General features: G+C 48.3%; 1 protein-coding gene across 1 annotated transcript; it reads left to right on the plus strand.

The window, feature by feature from the left end:
- The first annotated feature begins 223 nt into the window (after window positions 1-223).
- Window positions 224-19,266, plus strand: LOC129339132 (olfactory receptor 6N1-like). Its single transcript, XM_054993738.1, has 3 exons — window positions 224-304; window positions 4,947-5,241; window positions 18,563-19,266. The coding sequence occupies exons 1-3, from the start codon at window positions 224-226 to the stop codon at window positions 19,264-19,266; spliced, it is 1,080 nt and encodes a 359-aa protein (XP_054849713.1).
- Window positions 19,267-19,696: the final 430 nt, after the last annotated feature.

A 19,696-nucleotide genomic window follows, 5' to 3' on the forward strand; every position in this document is an offset into this window, starting at 1 on the left:
TAACCATTACATCAATCTGGCTCTCTGTTTAGGAGACCAAATTACAGGAATGCTATAAGAGTGATAATTATTTGTTTATTTAATGTGTGTGTCAAACTTCTTCTCCCCAAACAGAGAGATATGTTTAGTTTTATTTATTTATTATGCAGAAGATCCTGCAGATAGCCAGCTAATAGCACATTATTTCCATCTAAGCTGAGCTGGTTCTCCTCTCCTTGCAGGCATGAAGCCTGAATGGAGCCAATGTGGACACAAGTTGAAGAGCAAAGCTAAAGACTTCTTTGTTCTTAGCTCTTGGCTCATGGTTTGCTGAGGCTTGCATTTGGTCTCAGCTTTGTTTGAGTCTTTTTTTTTAATGATGAATAATGCATAAATATTCTACACAGGCTTTATTTAACTCCAACAGGTATATCATAGAATGACTCAATTTTCTTGTAAGTTGTCTGGTTCCATGATCTGGATTAGGAGTAGAGATGGGCACAAATCGGAAAAAAACTGAACCATGCAGTTCATGGTTCATCAAATTTCATGAACCATGAACTATGAACTTTCACATACCTGCCCTGGTTCAAGCACCGGTTCATTTGGTTCATAAAAACAGCACTTCCGGGTCAGAAAATAATCACTTCCGGGCCAGCAGAAGGTCACTTCTGGGTCAGCAGAAGGTCACTTCTGCGTCAGCAGAAGGTCTGCAGGAAGTCCATCCCCTGTTGCCTAGGAAACTGATTGATTAGCACCAGGCTGTCTGCAGTGATGAACCAAAACATGGACCAAATGAACCAGCCTAAAGTTCGTGGCGGTTCATCAGAAATGGGATCTGACGAACTGTGGTTTGCGAACCACAAACCGGCTTGGTTCGTGCTTAATTTTGGTTCATATTTCGGTTCATGCCCATCTCTAATTAGGAGCGAGATTGAAGCCAGCTCACCATCATTGGAAAGGTGTCCGATGGAATAAGAGACAGTTTAAACTCAATTGCTGCTATTGACTTCAATGATCTCAGACTGAAATAACCTTCCATAGGATGCACTCTTACTAATACAAAAAAGCCCCTTAGAATCTTGGCATCTTCCTGTCAGTAGGTAGGCATCAATCTATTCACTTATGTCCTGTTTAAATAAATAATGTTATAGGTGAATACTTTCCAAAAAGGACTATTGTTTTCAGGACCAGATGCCTTCCATAACATAGAGTTATATGATGACTGAATTACTTTACTATGTTCAAACTATCCTATTAACAAAACATAGTTCATCATTTAAAATTGTATTTTAGAATGTGTATTCCACTCAAGAGATTGTCACCACTGTTCTTAATCCAGTGAACTGGGGCTGCATTTAATGTTGCAATATTTCCAACTTTTAGGTAGTGTTTAATTAAAAGAATGAAAGGCACCTGATAATACAACATCCTTCTGGAGTATCCTCTGAGGACATTTTGTCCAAAGGACTACAAGATTCTTAGTGGGCTGCTGTCTGTTCAGTTTTTCTTTGAAATATAGTGATGGTTAATCTGTAAAGTAATTGTCATCTATAAAAAAATTTGTTTAGAAGAAGTTAATGCTACTCCCCCCCCCACCAAATGGATAACTGCCAGATAAATACAACTTCCTCAAGGTCAGAAGTTTCCCACCTTTTCTTTGCCCTCCTTGCCCTCCCATCCTGCTGCTATTAATATAGAAAACCAAGCACTGATAAAGTGTAAACGTTTCCTTCCAAGTCTCATGAAAACCCACTTGTTGAAACACCTTTTGTTTGTTCGTATCAAGTTAAAGTATACAGAATATGAATAAAATGCAAAGGAAGGCTGCAGAACTGCTATCTGAAGCACAGACTGGGGTATAAAGAATACAAACTGGAGACGCTTGTATCTTTGGAATGGGACATGAATGGAACACATCAGAAGTTCCATCCGTAACCACTTTAAAGGTAAATTTTTATGCCTATTAGCCTTTCTTCACTATTTGCTGTATCTGAGACAGAACATTTTAAATTTTTTGTATGAGAGTTTAAAATTTCATGAGAATTTAAAAATGAAACAATAAAAGAAGTTGCGTGGACACTGTGTAGTATATAGACACCAACTTATCTAGGCTAAGTTCATCGAAATCAATAAACTGGCATAACTACAAAAGAGTTTTCTGTGATTCCACCCCTTAAACAGTAAATTATGAGGCTGACCGATCAGAAGCATAGGACAAAAATAATCTGTCAGTCAGTCTAATTGATGGGATCTCTGTTGCAGGTCAGGTGAATGACTGGAACTGAGATCACATCATTGAGATTTATAGGTAATGAATATTCCATTTTTTGTAGAATGGTTGCATGGTTTAGGAAAGCAATGGAGTTGCCTGAAGTGTATTCATACAGCAAGGGCTATCCTATCTTCTATTGATCTAACCAAATGTAAAGCCTGTTTTTGAATTGCGCAGAATACATCTTCACAGGTGTTCTAGGCGGGAAAAAAATATTTTCAGTTTTTCAAACTTTTATGTAGCATTTGTTAACATACTGTGCAACTGAGAAATCTCTCTGGAATTTGTGTACCCCCTTGCAGAAAATGCAAGAACCAGCTTTTATTCCAAATATTCTGGTTTGCCGTTTATAACCTTGGATTTTTCTCGATCATATTTGAATATTATATAATTAGGTCTCGGCTAGCAAAAGGAGAAGGCAATAGGAAAAGAGGAAGACCTAAAATGAGATGGCTTGACTCAATAAAAGAAGCTGCATCCTCCAGTTTGCAGGATCTGAGCAAGTCTGTTAAAGATAGGACGTTTTGGAGGTCGTTTATTCATAGGGTCACCATAGGTCAGGGGCAACTTGACAGCACATAACACACACACATGCATTGCTTGCATTTCATGAACATTTGACCTTGGAGTTTACCTTTTTCCTCTTCCTAATCTCATACATTTGATGAACTTTATGCCACAAAAGCTGTGCTAGAATTAATTTGTTAGTCTTTAAGCCAATTAAGGTGCCACAAACACCTGTTTCTTTCTGATGCAACATTGTACATTGAAATCAAATGGTTTAGGAAGTGTAACCTTCTTTAAGATTGCATTGCTAGACGGTTACCCTTCTGAACAGATCTCAGCTTCCTATTTTCAGCCACAGCCTCATGCACATAACAGAATTGGTAATGATCAACTTGTCCCTGGGCCAGAACTCTTCCTAAGGTTGTCATGCTGGAATCAATCGGATTTTTTCTAGAAGATAAAGCAAAGTCAGATTTGAAGATGATACCAACTTGGGGAACGTTTGTATTAATTATTGGAGGGGGTGTCTCATTTTTAGAACTGAAAGTTTATATCGTATCTATTGATAGCTTTCACTGAGTGCAAATGCGTTAAAGTGCAAGGAATACAAATAGATCCTAAAATCCACCCCAGCACTGTGATATGGTTTATTTCCTCCTCCCCAAAAGTCATTTTCTAGCCCTTATCACTGTAAAAGTTGCAGACCCTGTTATCAAAAGGCAGAGAGGGAGAAGAGGAACATTATTCCATATTAATCTTACTGCTCGTCTGCCCATTTGTATCTCCTGAACAGTCTCATTACACATATTTTGGTTTGTTTCAGTCTTCATAAGATCTTCTAGCACTTCCACCCTTGGTTTTTCTCTTCTCCTATGTTTCTACTTTCTCACTTGCTACTTCTGGGAAATGCCTCCCTCCTCCTTTTACACCTTAAGCCTTTTTTAAAAAGTCTTCCTCATTCACCTTGTCTAGCTTTATCTATCTATTTAGCCCATTTTTATCCAGCTCTTCTTCCAATGAGCTCAGGGCAGGATGCATCATTCTCCTATCCTCCAACTTATTCCCACAATAACCCTGTGAGGTAGGTTAAGCTAAGAAAGAATGGCTGGCCCAAAGTTACCCAGCAAGTTTCCATGGTAGCATGGGGATCCAAACCTGGGTCTTCCAGATCCTAGTCTGACACTCTAACCACTAGATAACTCCTCATCTTGACCCATTCACCTGACCCACAACAAAGATCAGATAAACGGATTGTCTGTGTATGGTCTCCTCCTCCCCTATCCATCTTGGGTTTCCCTGACCTTCAACATCATCTGGCACATGTAAAGAGATAAGAAAAAGTAAGTATTCTGGAAACAGTCACATATGAACTGTGAACAAAGTGTACCATGGGCTATTTGCAGGAGGAGCAGAATTACTGATCAGGAAGACGGATTGGATAGTAAAGATGCCAGAGGGGTAGGGGACCTTAAAAGGAAGCAACAGCAGCAGTGAAAGGTAATCTTCCCCCTTTTCCTCTGCAAATTGCCCTATCCTCATACTTGGTTTCCACCAAAAATGCAGCAGGCAGGATCTGCTCACTCAAGTTGTAAGAGAATATGTAGTTTTGCCCTAAGCTAACCATTCAAATCTTGGTTGGATTTTGATAGAAATTGTTTCTTCATTTATGGATTAGAATATTTATGTGTTGGCTTTCCATTAAAAATGCACACAGGACGCCACAGAATTTTGTGGTGTTGTATAGCACACCATGTAAATAGATGCTCCATACACAAAGAACGAACACCATGAAGATGGGTTCTTGCTTCTCTCCACTATGTGCTCCTGTTTGCTTTGAAGGGTGCTTTAAAAGAAAACTGTGAGGAAGGATTTAGATGTGATCCTTCCATTTACATTCTGAAGTGGTACATCTTATTTCCTAAATGTACTTTCCAGCTGTACCCTGTATATAGTGCACATCAAAAATGGCCATGCATCATTGGCGAGGGAGGAGAGGAAACTTGTGCTGTGCTCTCTAGTAAATTAATACATCTGATGAAGAGAACTGCAGTTCTCAAAAGCTTATGCTACAGTAAAGCTGGTTATTCTTAGAGGTGCTACTGGGCTCTTCTATTTTGCTACTACAGACTAACATGGCTAACTCCTCTGGATCTAGTAAATTAATGCTCTTCAAACTGTATTTCAGCCTCAGAATGATGTTGACATTCACCAGCAAACAGAAACTGGAGGAAACCAGTCAAACAATATAACATTCATCCTCCTGGGATTTGGGAATCTTCTTCAACTGCAAATTCCACTCTTTATATTGTTTTCAGCCATCTACATTTTGGCTCTTATGGGGAACGTCCTAATAGTTTTCCTAGTTACGATAGACCAGCACCTTCATACACCCATGTATTTCTTTCTAATGATCTTGTCCTGCTTGGAAACTGGCTACATTTCAACTATTTTACCAAGGATGCTGACCAGTTTTCTCACTGGTGACTAGGGATGTGCGTTTCGGCATTCAGAATGCCGAAAGAATGCCGAAACAAAAGTGTTTCGGCATTCTTCAAGAATCCCGAAACGTTTCGGGGAATGCCGAAACGTTTCGGGATTGCCGAAAGAAAAACCCGAAACGTTTCGGGATTCTTTCGGCATTCTTTCGGCATTCGAGAATCGCCATTTTGATTTTGCTAGCCGTTTGCCTTAGCAAGCGGCTAGCAAAATCCTGCTGGAAGCAAAGGCTTCCTGCAGGCTCTTAGCAGAGGGGAGGGGGGGAGAAGGAGTGAATCACTCACTCCTTCTGTCACCCCCCACCCCTCTTGCAAAGGAGGATAGGGAATCCTGCTTTGCCTTGCAAATGCAAGGTGCAAGCATTGCATTGCACTTTGCATTTGCAAAGCAGCAGAGATTCCCGCCAAAACTAACAGGTAGGGGAGGGGGAGCAGGAGGAGGGTGGCTCTTGGAGTGTGGGTGGGGAAAGGCAGGGGACTGGGGACTTTAGGAGTCACCAATCCCACTGCTGCATTCTCATGCCAGCCAATAGATTTAAATCTTTGGCTGAGGCTGCAGCAGGGGATTTAAATTTGGAGCAAGACTGTCTGGAACACTTCTGTTGCTGCTGCTGCTGAGCTGTGACCGAGAGAGGAGAAGAAGAGAGACTGCACCTGGAGCCTGGAGGACATCTGCCTGGAGGATCAACTGTGCTGGACATCCTGAGAGGACACCTGGTAGGCCTTTTTAAAATTTTTGTAAATTTTTTTGATGCTGGGCAATGTGCTGCTGTGGCCTGCCTCTGCAAAAAGGTGTTGCAGTTTATTCTTGGCATGGCCTGGGGGACAGGTTGGGCAGACAATGTTTGATGGTGGGGTGGGGGTTTCAGCATTGGTTGTTGTGCTTGCCTTCTTTAAGCTTGATCCACTGTTTTAAGATTAAAACAAGAGTGTGCCAGCTTTGGGCCTACACAGGCCAGAAGCCTTTCTTCTGGCTGGCTCTCACAGTTGTGCTCCACAATCTGGAATGGTGTGGCTTGCTTTTCTGTGTCTGGTCCCCTGCTTGCAAGGATTCCCAACAGGCTCCGTCCTGATCAACTGTGCCAGCCTGTGGGCCACACACAGGTATGGCCTGGGGGACAGGTTGGGCAGACAATGTTTGATGGTGGGGGGGGGGGGGGTTCAGCATTGGTTGTTGTGCTTGCCTTCTTTAAGCTTGATCCACTGTTTTAAGATTAAAACAAGAGTGTGCCAGCTTTGGGCCTACACAGGCCAGAAGCCTTTCTTCTGGCTGGCTCTCACAGTTGTGCTTCACAATCTGGAATGGTGTGGCTTGCTTTTCTGTGTCTGGTCCCCTGCTTGCAAGGATTCCCAACAGGCTCCGTCCTGATCAACTGTGCCAGCCTGTGGGCCACACACAGGTATGGCCTGGGGGACAGGTTGGGCAGACAATGTTTGATGGTGGGGGGGGGGGGGTTCAGCATTGGTTGTTGTGCTTGCCTTCTTTAAGCTTGATCCACTGTTTTAAGATTAAAACAAGAGTGTGCCAGCTTTGGGCCTACACAGGCCAGAAGCCTTTCTTCTGGCTGGCTCTCACAGTTGTGCTTCACAATCTGGAATGGTGTGGCTTGCTTTTCTGTGTCTGGTCCCCTGCTTGCAAGGATTCCCAACAGGCTCCGTCCTGATCAACTGTGCCAGCCTGTGGGCCACACACAGGTATGGCCTGGGGGACAGGTTGGGCAGACAATGTTTGATGGTGGGGGGGGGGGTTCAGCATTGGTTGTTGTGCTTGCCTTCTTTAAGCTCGATCCACTGTTTTAAGATTAAAACAAGAGTGTGCCAGCTTTGGGCCTACACAGGCCAGAAGCCTTTCTTCTGGCTGGCTCTCACAGTTGTGCTTCACAATCTGGAATGGTGTGGCTTGCTTTTCTGTGTCTGGTCCCCTGCTTGCAAGGATTCCCAACAGGCTCCGTCCTGATCAACTGTGCCAGCCTGTGGGCCACACACAGGTATGGCCTGGGGGACAGGTTGGGCAGACAATGTTTGATGGTGGGGGGGGGGGGGTTCAGCATTGGTTGTTGTGCTTGCCTTCTTTAAGCTCGATCCACTGTTTTAAGATTAAAACAAGAGTGTGCCAGCTTTGGGCCTACACAGGCCAGAAGCCTTTCTTCTGGCTGGCTCTCACAGTTGTGCTTCACAATCTGGAATGGTGTGGCTTGCTTTTCTGTGTCTGGTCCCCTGCTTGCAAGGATTCCCAACAGGCTCCGTCCTGATCAACTGTGCCAGCCTGTGGGCCACACACAGGTATGGCCTGGGGGACAGGTTGGGCAGACAATGTTTGATGGTGGGGGGGGGGGGGGTTCAGCATTGGTTGTTGTGCTTGCCTTCTTTAAGCTTGATCCACTGTTTTAAGATTAAAACAAGAGTGTGCCAGCTTTGGGCCTACACAGGCCAGAAGCCTTTCTTCTGGCTGGCTCTCACAGTTGTGCTTCACAATCTGGAATGGTGTGGCTTGCTTTTCTGTGTCTGGTCCCCTGCTTGCAAGGATTCCCAACAGGCTCCGTCCTGATCAACTGTGCCAGCCTGTGGGCCACACACAGGTATGGCCTGGGGGACAGGTTGGGCAGACAATGTTTGATGGTGGGGGGGGGGGGGTTCAGCATTGGTTGTTGTGCTTGCCTTCTTTAAGCTCGATCCACTGTTTTAAGATTAAAACAAGAGTGTGCCAGCTTTGGGCCTACACAGGCCAGAAGCCTTTCTTCTGGCTGGCTCTCACAGTTGTGCTTCACAATCTGGAATGGTGTGGCTTGCTTTTCTGTGTCTGGTCCCCTGCTTGCAAGGATTCCCAACAGGCTCCGTCCTGATCAACTGTGCCAGCCTGTGGGCCACACACAGGTATGGCCTGGGGGACAGGTTGGGCAGACAATGTTTGATGGTGGGGGGGGGGGGGGGTTCAGCATTGGTTGTTGTGCTTGCCTTCTTTAAGCTCGATCCACTGTTTTAAGATTAAAACAAGAGTGTGCCAGCTTTGGGCCTACACAGGCCAGAAGCCTTTCTTCTGGCTGGCTCTCACAGTTGTGCTTCACAATCTGGAATGGTGTGGCTTGCTTTTCTGTGTCTGGTCCCCTGCTTGCAAGGATTCCCAACAGGCTCCGTCCTGATCAACTGTGCCAGCCTGTGGGCCACACACAGGTATGGCCTGGGGGACAGGTTGGGCAGACAATGTTTGATGGTGGGGGGGGGGGTTCAGCATTGGTTGTTGTGCTTGCCTTCTTTAAGCTTGATCCACTGTTTTAAGATTAAAACAAGAGTGTGCCAGCTTTGGGCCTACACAGGCCAGAAGCCTTTCTTCTGGCTGGCTCTCACAGTTGTGCTTCACAATCTGGAATGGTGTGGCTTGCTTTTCTGTGTCTGGTCCCCTGCTTGCAAGGATTCCCAACAGGCTCCGTCCTGATCAACTGTGCCAGCCTGTGGGCCACACACAGGTATGGCCTGGGGGACAGGTTGGGCAGACAATGTTTGATGGTGGGGGGGGGGGGGTTCAGCATTGGTTGTTGTGCTTGCCTTCTTTAAGCTCGATCCACTGTTTTAAGATTAAAACAAGAGTGTGCCAGCTTTGGGCCTACACAGGCCAGAAGCCTTTCTTCTGGCTGGCTCTCACAGTTTTGCTTCACGATCTGGAATGGTGTGGCTTGCCTTTCTGTGTCTGGTCCCCTGCTTGCAAGGATTCCCAACAGGCTCCGTCCTGATCAACTGTGCCAGCCTGTGGGCCACACACAGGTATGCTGCTTTGGCCAAGGTAACCCTTTTTGGTTGCTGGCCTGGCACTCACAGTTGTGCTTCACAATCTGGAATGGTGTGGCTTGCTTTTCTGTGTCTGGTCCCCTGCTTGCAAGGATTCCCAACAGGCTCCGTCCTGATCAACTGTGCCAGCCTGTGGGCCACACACAGGTATGCTGCTTTGGCCAAGGTAACCCTTTTTGGTTGCTGGCCTGGCACTCACAGTTGTGCTTCACAATCTGGAATGGTGTGGCTTGCTTTTCTGTGTCTGGTCCCCTGCTTGCAAGGATTCCCAACAGGCTCCGTCCTGATCAACTGTGCCAGCCTTCGGCCCACACACAGGCCTGCTGCTCCGGCTTTGGTAACCCTTCCCGTTTGCTGGCCTGGCACTCACTGTTTTGCTTCACATTCAGGTTGTTTATCGTTGGTGGACCTCTTCTGGACTGGACTGCACTTGGTGGACATCGGCCTGCAGATCTCTGCGTGGAGGATCAACATTGCTGGACATCTGCACTGGTGGACTGGTAGGGTTGTTGTTAAATTTGGTTTTTGAGCTTATGTCTGCTGCTGTGCCTACCTGCGAGCATATGCTTTGGCTCTGTCTTTATGGCTTGGGCCGGGGGGGGGGGGCATTTTCTGGTTGGGCAAGAGGATATTGTTTGGGGGTTAGGGGGGCCAGCATTGATCGCAGTGCCTGCTTTCTTTCATGTTTCATTTTTCAAGTTTGAGTGTGGGGTGGGCATGAACTGCTGTTTCACAGGACTAAAAAATGAGTGTGCCAGCTTCTGGCCTGCACAGGCCAGAAGCTCTGCTGGGTGGATGTGTTTTGTTTTGCTGCTGGTTGGCCCTAGCCTTTAAGGGGGGGGGGCTGACTTGGCTTGTGCAACGGGGCCTTGAATTTTGGGGTTGCGTGTGCGGCGTGTGGTGTTGACTCTGCTAACATTTCCAATTTTCTTGACAGCATCGTGGAGGAGAGGAGGACCAGCTGCAAGACCGCCTGAACATCGCTGGACTGCAGGACTGGTGTTACTGTGAGCGAGTCCGGGTTCACATTTGGGTGGCCTTGGGGGTGGGTTCTTGCTAGCTTGGGAGGGGGGAGGCTCATCTTCAAAACACCACATCCACACCCCACACCGACATACCACAGATACATCGGTCCCGCTAAATAGTGTCTCTTAGGTAGGTAGGCCAGTTGGTAGGTGATCAGTGGATAATTGCCCTCAACATAATTATTAGGGAAACCGAGCCTAGTTTTTTTTAAAAAACTAAATAGGGACTCAGCAGGGAAAGCATTAGTGAGTGAGTGTTAGGTTTGAATTCCATATATATATATATATATATAAAAATTTGTAATAGCTGTCAATAGGCTTCCCATTAGTGCCCCCATAACTAGGGTTCCACCGCCCATCTCTGGCACCCGTGGTGGTGCCAGGCCGGCCCGGGCATACTAGTGTGTGAGTGTTTAAGGCTTTGTCACCTGTTATTGGGGTTTAGGGCCAGCTCAATTCCAGAGGAATTCAGCTGATTGGCAGGCTCAGGTTCCCTGACATAAATAGGGTTGCTTAAAAAGGCACTTGATTGTTCATCTCCAAGTCACAGAGCCACTAGAAGCACAGATTTAGAGCAGGTTAGTTAGGTCTTGAAAACAAAGTTGACCTTTGTTTTCTAAATCTTTTCTGATTAGTTAGGGTTGAATTTGGGAGGGGAAAGTATGTCGGAGAGGAAAGCAGAGAGGGGCCCCGGGGGAAAGGCTAGGGAGAAATCTAGAGGGGAGGAGGGGAGGGGGAGGGGGACTGCTGCGGCAGCCCCTCCATCTGAGCGGAGGAGGCCCTCCCCTGCGCTGCTGCCGTTCACCAGCCTGGCTTCTGGTGACAGGAAGAGGGTTCGCAAGACTCTCTTTCCTGAGGCAGCTGCTGGAGGGCCACCCCCAACCCGGGTGCGTGAGGCAGGGGCTGGCACTGGGCAGGGGCCTGCTGCTGAGGCTCCTCCTCCTCCAGTGGTTGCGAGCCAGCTGCTGGAGGAGGGGCAGCATGTGGTGTCTCCTGGGATGGGCGCGGAGCACATGACTTTCCCTGCGCTCCCGCTCACCCCAGGAACCCAGAGGATGTTGGAGGAACTGCCCGTGAGACCCCCCCTGGGGCGGTCCACCCCAGTTTCCTCTGAGGCCAGCAGCAGGCCTCTCGCGGCTGTGCAGGAGGAGAGGACGCGGGAGGAAGAGGCAGAGACTGTGGTGGAAGAGCCCACATCTCTGCCCCTTCAGCCTCGTCCATCCCCACCTGCCCGGCCGAGAGTGGGACACGGTGTGTCCGGCCAGAGCACCTCACAGGAGGTGCCGCAGGGTGGTCCCGAAAGCGCTTCTCCTGGGAAGCGTGGGATGCCCTTTTCCTCCGAAATCTGGAAGCACTTCCAGGCAACGGAGGATCCCCGAGCAGCCCTGTGCCTGCATTGTAGGCAGCGCGTCAGCCGTGGCAAAGATGTGTGGCATCTCTCCACGTCTGGGATGAGGTACCATATGAAGAGGCACCACCAGGCGGTGCTTCTTCGGGAGGAGGGTTCGAGTGGCGCCGCACGGCCGCCAGCTAGCCAGAAGGAGGCAGGCTCCTCTGGTGCTCTCCCCCCAAGGGTACCTGCAGGAAAGGGACGCCAAGCCTCTCTCCCGGAGATGCTTGGTATGCAGGGCGCTAGTGTGCCCAGAGAGGGGATCCGGAGGGCGAGCAGGCGCATCACGCGCCACATCGTCAACATGATAGCAGTGGATGGGCAACCGTATTCCGTAGTTGAAGACTTCGGCTTCTCAGGGCTGCTCCAAGATTGCTTTCCCTGGTACGCCGTCCCTGCTCGCACGTCGTTGAGCAGATCGGTGGTGCCCTCGTTTTACAGGGCTGCCAGGGATCATGTGAAGGCACAGCTGTCCCGGGTTGCCGGGAGAACTGTGCACTTCACATCGGACATCTGGACCTGCCCAAGTGTGCAGCAAGCGTACCTCTCGCTTACTGCTCACTGGTGGGAACCCGAGTCGGTTCTGGGTGGGGGCCGGGGGGAGGTGCCTAGCACAGCTAGACAGGGAAGGATGCGAGACCGCCAGGCCGGCTACTGCAAGGCCTTGCTTCACGCCGAGGTGCTCGACGTGTCCCACACGGCGGAGAACATCGCTGCCACCTTAAGGAGACAGTTGGACGAGTGGATAGGCCAGGGACCCGCCACCGTGGGATGCATGGTGACGGACGGTGGCAAGAACATGAGGGCAGCGGCGCATCTAGTGAGCCGAGAGAGCGTCTACTGTGCCGCTCACAAGCTTCACCTAGTGGTGAGAGATGCGCTGGGGTTGGGCTCCTCGAAGGAACCCGTGGATACCCGGACCCGTGAACTCCAGTTACTTGTCCAGAAATGTCGGAGGCTCACGGGTCACTTCTCGCGCAGCGTGAAGGCCACGCACGAACTGCGCCAGACACAGGTCAGGACAGGTGTGCCAGAGCACGCTCTGATCACTGACGTCAGCACTCGCTGGAACTCCACCTGCGCCATGCTTGAGCGCTTGGTGGAGCAGCAGGCCGCACTCCACGCGTGGCTCTCCGAGCACCGCGGTGCGAGTCAGGTGGGTGAGTTCAACCGGGAGGATTGGCTCACCATCACCCAGACAGTGGAGGTCCTGAAGCCCTTCAAGGACTTCACTGTGGCGGTCTCGTCAGACACGGCGACCCTCGGTCTGGTCATTCCCCTGGTGCACACGCTCCAGAGGAATCTGGCCACCCTTGCAGACCGGGTCGCGCCCCGTGCTGACCTTGTTCCAGCGGTGCGCGCATTAGTGAGAAGGCTGCAGCAGGGCATAGCTGCCAGGCTAACTCCTCTCACTAAGGAAGAGTCATACATGTTGGCGACCATGTGTGACCCGCGCATAAAGGGCACTTTCGCCGAGCGGGACGGGAACCTCACCCAAGCCAGAGACGGGCTCTGCTCTTGGGTGAGGCGCAGGCAGGCCAAGAGGGGACGCCTGTCGACAGGGGGGACGCAAGAGGGGCCCTGCCGTGCGGGTCCCTCTGACGCCCCCTCTGCGCAGGCCCCCCCCGAGGCCACCACCGGAGTGCCGATGGAGATGGAGATGCTCCGGTGGGCCCTCGTCCCCTCTGGGGTCGTGAGGACCGTGAGAGAGGATCCGGCGGAGGCGATGGTCAGGGACTACCTCGCGGAGCCCTGCGAGTCGCTCTCCACCGATCCGCTCAGCTACTGGGCCAGGAAGGAGTCGGTCTGGCCGGACCTCTCCCTCGAGGCGCAGCGGCTGCTCTCATGCCCTCCGACGAGCGTGGAGAGCGAGCGCGTCTTTTCACATGCGGGCGACATTGTCGGCCCACATCGCACTCGCCTTCTCCCATGGAGAGTCGAGCAGTTGACCTTCCTGAAGGTCAACTCTCGCCTCTTCGATTTCTCAGGACTGGACTTCCAGAGTGACTGAGGTGAGCCCAACTTGTGGCCTGCATCCTCTATGAGTCCAATCCTTTGGAATCGCGCTCTCCCCTGTATAAAACCCTGTATATACAGTTAAAACCGGCCAGTAGAGGGAGGGTGGTTAGGAACCAGTGGCAAAGGGAAAACACCCAGCAATTTGAAAGCCCCCCCCCCAGGGTATTCAAAACATCTCCCATCACTGAGACATACCCTGTGGGACCAAATTTATTATGAGAAATAATGCCCCAGAAACATGGATTGCTACTGGAGGGAGAAACAGGTTAGATAGGGATTGCTTAGGTGTTTTTATCAGATGAACTCCTTGTAAAAAAAAATTGTAGAAGAATTGTTGTACTGTTTTTTGCAAGTTGATGTTCCGTTCATGTAAAAAAAAGGAAAAAAAACCAAAAAAAAATGTTGTGATTATGTTTTTTAAAAGTTGATTGAATGTTCATAAAAAAAAAAAACCCAAAAAAATGTTGTGATTATGTTTTTTAAAAGTTGATGTTCCGTTCATGTAAAAAAAAGGAAAAAAAACCAAAAAAAAATGTTGTGATTATGTTTTTTAAAAGTTGATTGAATGTTCATGTTTAAAAAAAAAAAAATTTGATGTTAATGTTGGGTTTGCATGGTTGGGGGATGCGGGTAGAGTGGTGGATGGGCACCGGCCAATGATGATCTCTCACAGATGTTCCCAGGTAAATTCTGAGGCTGGTGTGGGGGTGGGGGGAGACCTCTGCAGAACTGCTCCAGAAATACCATTGTCCAGTGCCTTGGAAGTGCCCAGTTCAGCTTTGTGTGTCTGAACTGAAAGCACAGCCACAGGAAATGACATAGGTTCTGCTGGACCCTGTTGCAGTGGTTCCCCCCCCATTTAGTCATGTTATGGAGGGAGAGTTGTATTAGGCTGGTAGTTATTATGATCATCTTCTGTTTCCATGCCCTGTTGTGCCCGCTCACTATGTAACCTGCTGTAATGTTCAAAACTTTACTGTTTGTCCATTTCAAAAGAAAAATTGTGTTTAAGATTCTCTGATGTGTAGTTAATTGTGTTGTGTTGTGCTATGAGGGACAATAAGTGTAATATGTTGTGATTTGTTGACCACTTGTAATTTGAAAATGAGAAAATAAAGGTTTTTTAAACTTAATGATTGTGTGTCTGTGTTCCCTTCTTTGATGGGAGGTTGGTTCCCAGCATAGGGAACAATGGGGCAGGCTGGCCAGCCTGTTCCTGGGGTACTGGGTGTGGGGCAGCTGAGGGTGGTTTTGGTTCTGAGACGGGCTGAGTGGAGGATTTGGGTCTGTGTGTGGCAGCTGGGGTGGGGGAACTGGGTTTGTGTGGGGCTGTAAGGAGTGGACTATGGGGGATGAGAGCACTGGTTGTCCCTTGTGCCCAAGTAGGCCCCTGCTACTGTCCTGGTGTGGGCTTCCATGCCTCCATCAGTTGCTGGCCCTCCTTTGCCATCTTTTTCTGAAATTTTCCTAGGGCTGCCAAACTCCTGGTTGGGCTTGAGTTCAGGTTAGAGAGAGTAGTTCCCTACAGAGAAACTGGCTGCTTCCAAGGGCAATCTCTTTAGAGGGCAAATGCGGACCATGGATTCTGGGGGAGATCCCTACTCAGATTTTCCTTTCCACAAGTCCCACCCCCAAATTGCCAGTAACTTCCAAGGCCAGAGTTTGCCACCCCAGAGAGATCCCGTTCCCACCCTCTTAGCCTTGGCATGAAAGTTGTAGCCCCCATGGAACGCTTCCAGGTTCCTGATTCCAAGCCCAATGACACCAATGTAAGACAATCCAGACCTCCATCAAAAATGGATTTTAAGTAGCAGTGGGATTGGGCTGCATTTCAGTCATTCACATATCTGGTTGTGTTCCCAAACATTTAGCTTATGTTTTTTTAAATCAGCGTATGGCACTGAAGGACACTTTTAAATGGTTCTAAAAACATTTTTTTATTATGAAGTATTTAATGTGGCATTGATCAAGGGCAGGCCTTTTGGCCAAATGAGCAGTATCAGTACAGTAAAATTTAGACTAAGCTCATAGGAGGAAAAAGCATTCACACTGTGAAGTGGGAAGAAAGTTTCAATTTACATGTACCATGGACTCCGAAAAAGACATGTAAGTGGGATCCAGACCAAATCAGGCCTGCTTTCTCCCTTGAAGATATCAATTGATGATAGTGCTTATGTCACATCATGAGAAGACAAGGTTCACTAGAAAAGACAATAATGCTAAGAAAAATTGAAGGCAGTAGGGAAAAGAAGAATACCCTAGATGTGGTAGATTGACTGCGGTTTGCAATACATGGACAAGGTTTTTGGGATACTGTGGAGCTCAATATAATTCTAAAGTACACCACAAGTGATTTGAATGCATAAAACATACAGACACATACACATAAAATGTATATACCCCCTCCCCACCAAATTAAAGGTTTATCTTATGCCCCGGTTTTCTCCCCCATGGGAACCTAGAGTGGTTTACACATTGCTGTTCTCCCTTGATTTGTTTCACCCTCATCACAACCAGGCTAACAATAGACAGCTGCTCCATGCCTCACATTGGAGTGACTCCACCGATGGCCTTCTTAGTTGTTGGAGGGGGTGGAGGGGGGGGAGGAAGGAAACAACGCACTCCTGCCCACTCTATCTGGGGCCTAGGTGACCAAATTGCTTGGCCTTGGCAAGGAGCCAGTGGTGGGGCGGCACTGGTTCTGGGGCCCCGTCCAGAACATTTGTCCAGGGCCCCAAAATCACGTAGACTGCCTCTGGAAAACACAACACAATTGTTTACTTAGGCTGAGCCAAGAACATCCATCAAGCCTACAAGGCACAGAATCAGAGTCTGCCAGATTCTAGACCAACTCTCTAGCCATTGCACTACAGTGGATATCTAAAAACTGTTCATACCCCCACCAGCAACTTGAACATTTTTCTCCAAAAGGCACAACTTGGCTGGGTCTCAAAAAGGACTATGATGCATGGGCCTGTCAATGCATACTGGTACTAAGGCTCTGGCCGGGGGGAGGGGGGCATTGTGCCAATGCCACCCTGGCTTTGGAAGGGGACAGTAAAATAGAAGAAATAATCTAGCTTCAGTGCCTCCCCCCCTTCTCTGTCTCTCTCTCTCTCTATAATGTGAGTGAAAACATTACTATACCATCACTGAAGCCTACAGGATACTTAGGGTCTGTTCACACACGCATGATCATTTAATGGCAATGCTCTGGCATGATGATGTTTGTTCTAGGAGGTGATGTGATCATCACACAAGGCTGGGGAGCACGCACAATTCACAGCAGGCAGATTTGGGCCACAAGGGATCCTGCTTTGGCCTGTAGGGCCCAAATCAGCCCACTGCAAAGCACAGGCATACTCTCAGGGCAGCCAGATGACATCAGTGACATCACGGCAGCAGCCCCTGGAGCGTACCTTGAAGGCTCATTCACTGACTTTCCCCCTTCGGGGTGATAGGTGAGAGTGGGGGATCCCCCACCAAGGGGAAACGGATCCCTAATTGTGTCTGAGGTTGTGGAAATCAAATGGGTCATTACCTCCATATTGCTTCTGTCTTTGAGGGACTTACATGCACATTATATTTAACTCCAGATTTCTTGATTGTCAAGGAATGCATGTGGTGGGGGGTAGGGGGGAAGGGTGGGAGAAGGGCGGCATTTGGCATGCAAAATGCCACCCCTGGCAAGACAAGCCTCTCCCAGCTGTCGGTGGTAGAGATGAGAGCAGAGCACCCACTTGGGGAGGCCATGAAATGGCCCCCCCAAGTGGGAGCAGGCTGAGCCTTGGTGGGGGGATGGGAGGAAGGGTGGGAGAAGGGCCCCAGAGGGTTGGGGGGGGGATTTTGTTGCTGTGGTTCCCCCCCATTAAGTCATGTTATGGAGGGAGAGTTGTATTAGGCTGGTAGTTATTATGATCATCTTCTGTTTCCATGCCCTGTTGTGCCCGCTCACTATGTGACCTGTTGTAATGTTCAAAACTTTACTGTTTGTCCATTTCAAAAAAAAAATTGTGTTTAAGATTCTCTGATGTGTAGTTAATTGTGTTGTGTTGTGCTATGAGGGACAATAAGTGTAATATGTTGTGATTTGTTGACCACTTGTAATTTGAAAATGAGAAAATAAAGGTTTTTTAAACTTAATGATTGTGTGTCTGTGTTCCCTTCTTTGATGGGAGGTTGGTTCCCAGCATAGGGAACAATGGGGCAGGCTGGCCAGCCTTCTCTGCGGGTGGTGGGGGGGTCAGGGGGGTGGTTGTCTGTGTGCCAGGGCAGGTGCTCTTTCCCAGGGACGATTTGGCACTGCCACCATTGTGGCACCCCTTGTCTGTGCAGAACTGCCCTGGGAAAGAGAGTTTAGGGGTTCCCAAAAGGGGAGGGCAGGCCAGCCTGTTCCTGGGGTTATGGTGGGTGTGGGGCAGGTGGGGGTGGATTTGGGTCTGTGAGGGGCTACTGGGGGGATTTGGGTCTGTGTGTGGCAGCTGGGGTGGGGGAACTGGGTTTGTGTGGGGCTGTGAGGGGTGGACTTTAGGGGCTGAGAGCACCTACTTGGGGAGGCCATGAAATGGCCCCCCCAAGTGGGAGCAGGCTGAGCCTTGGTGGGGGGTGGGAGGAGGGGTGGGAGAAGGGCCCCTGAGGGCTGGGGGGCATTTTGCATGCAAAATGCCACCCCTGGCAAAGGAAGCCTGCCTCTTCATTTTTTCCCCATAGGAAATAATGAAGAGAGATCAGCAGCAGCATGCTAACAATATGCTGCTCCTTTGCTTTCTTATGGGGAGGATGGGGGGACCTGCTTTGGGGGGCCATAACATGGCCCCCCAAAGTCCAATCTGTCTGAAACTTGGGTAGTTGTTAGAGAAGGGTTAGAGGAAGGTCCCCACCAATTTTGGGCTTATTTGGTGGGAAAATGCCTCCTCCAGGCGTCCTGAAAGACGGAGGCATTTTCCCAGCAAAAAAACCCGAAAGAATCCCGAAAGAATGCCGAAATAATGCCGAATCCCGAATCCCGAAAGAGATTCTTGTTTCGGCTTTCGGCTAATGCCGGTAGAGAATCTTGTTTCGGGTAATCCCGAAACAAGAAAGCCGAAAGTTTTTTCCTTGCACACCCCTACTGGTGACAGATCCATATCAGTTGGGGGCTGCATCACACAATGGTTTTTCTTTGGTTTCTTTGCAGCCACTGAATGTTACCTTCTGGCCATGATGTCTTATGATCGTTACCTGGCAATCTGCAAACCTCTACACTACACCTCTCTTATGACCGGGAAGCTCTGCTTGCAATTAGCGTCTACATCTTGGTTGAGTGGCCTACTCACCAACATCATTGTGACCTCTCTTATGCTACAATTAACATTTTGTGGACCCAATGAAATTGACCATTTCTTTTGTGACATATATCCTGTCTCAAACCTCTCTTGCAGCAATCCTTACCTTGTGAAACTTGCAACCTTCATTCTTGGCCTCATGGGAACTGTCCCCCCTTTTTTGCTTACTTTGGCTTCCTACGTCTGCATTATCCTCACCATCTTGAGATTCCAATCCAAAAGCGCACAACGGAAGGCTTTCTCCACGTGCTCTTCCCACCTAATTGTTGTGACCCTGTTCTATGGGTCCATCTTCCTTGTCTATACTGTTCCAGCAACAGCGACCCTGAAGGAGCTACACAAAACCTTCTCTCTTTTTTACGCAGTTCTGACTCCCATGCTCAACCCCTTGATATACAGCTTGAGAAACCGAGAGGTGAAGGAAGCTCTTTGTAGGTCTATCAGGAAATTCAGCAACAGAGTTATTTAATTTGAGGATGTCAAGGCAAATCCAATGAAGTATTGAGAAAGGATTTATCACCAAATTATTGAACTTCCTTGTGTCAGAGACCATTTTTGTGTATGAATAAAGGCTATGTTCATTTATCATGTAATTGCACTACAGATTGTGAAATCTTGTGCCTTCCTGTCAATTTTTTCTAGACATACAGTACATGAAAATTCAACACCTGATATTACTTGTCCTTATGTGTACCTTTAAGTAATTCAGTCCACCTACTTTATATCCCATTCTGTGAGTAACATGACGTTGTCAAAAAATCATACCCATATTATTGTAATTCTTTTTATAAATACAAGCTTGGGAGATACTTTTCATTGAAGAACTTGGAAGAGGTCAAAGTTGTCATTTTTTCACAAAACTATGGTAAATACACCATACTGTTTCATTAAAAAAACCT

This window comes from Eublepharis macularius, chromosome 12, assembly GCF_028583425.1.
Source record: "Eublepharis macularius isolate TG4126 chromosome 12, MPM_Emac_v1.0, whole genome shotgun sequence".
Classification (NCBI taxonomy): domain Eukaryota; kingdom Metazoa; phylum Chordata; class Lepidosauria; order Squamata; family Eublepharidae; genus Eublepharis; species Eublepharis macularius.

Bases quoted from the DNA above. Each gene is read 5' to 3' on its own strand.
- LOC129339132 (XM_054993738.1), top strand. From the start codon at position 224: ATGAAGCCTGAATGGAGCCAATGTGGACACAAGTTGAAGAGCAAAGCT. The intron at 305-4,946 runs GTTTGCTGAGGC...ACTGTATTTCAG, and splicing joins TTCTTAGCTCTTGGCTCATG to CCTCAGAATGATGTTGACAT. The intron at 5,242-18,562 runs GTGACTAGGGAT...GAAAGCCGAAAG, and splicing joins GCTGACCAGTTTTCTCACTG to TTTTTTCCTTGCACACCCCT.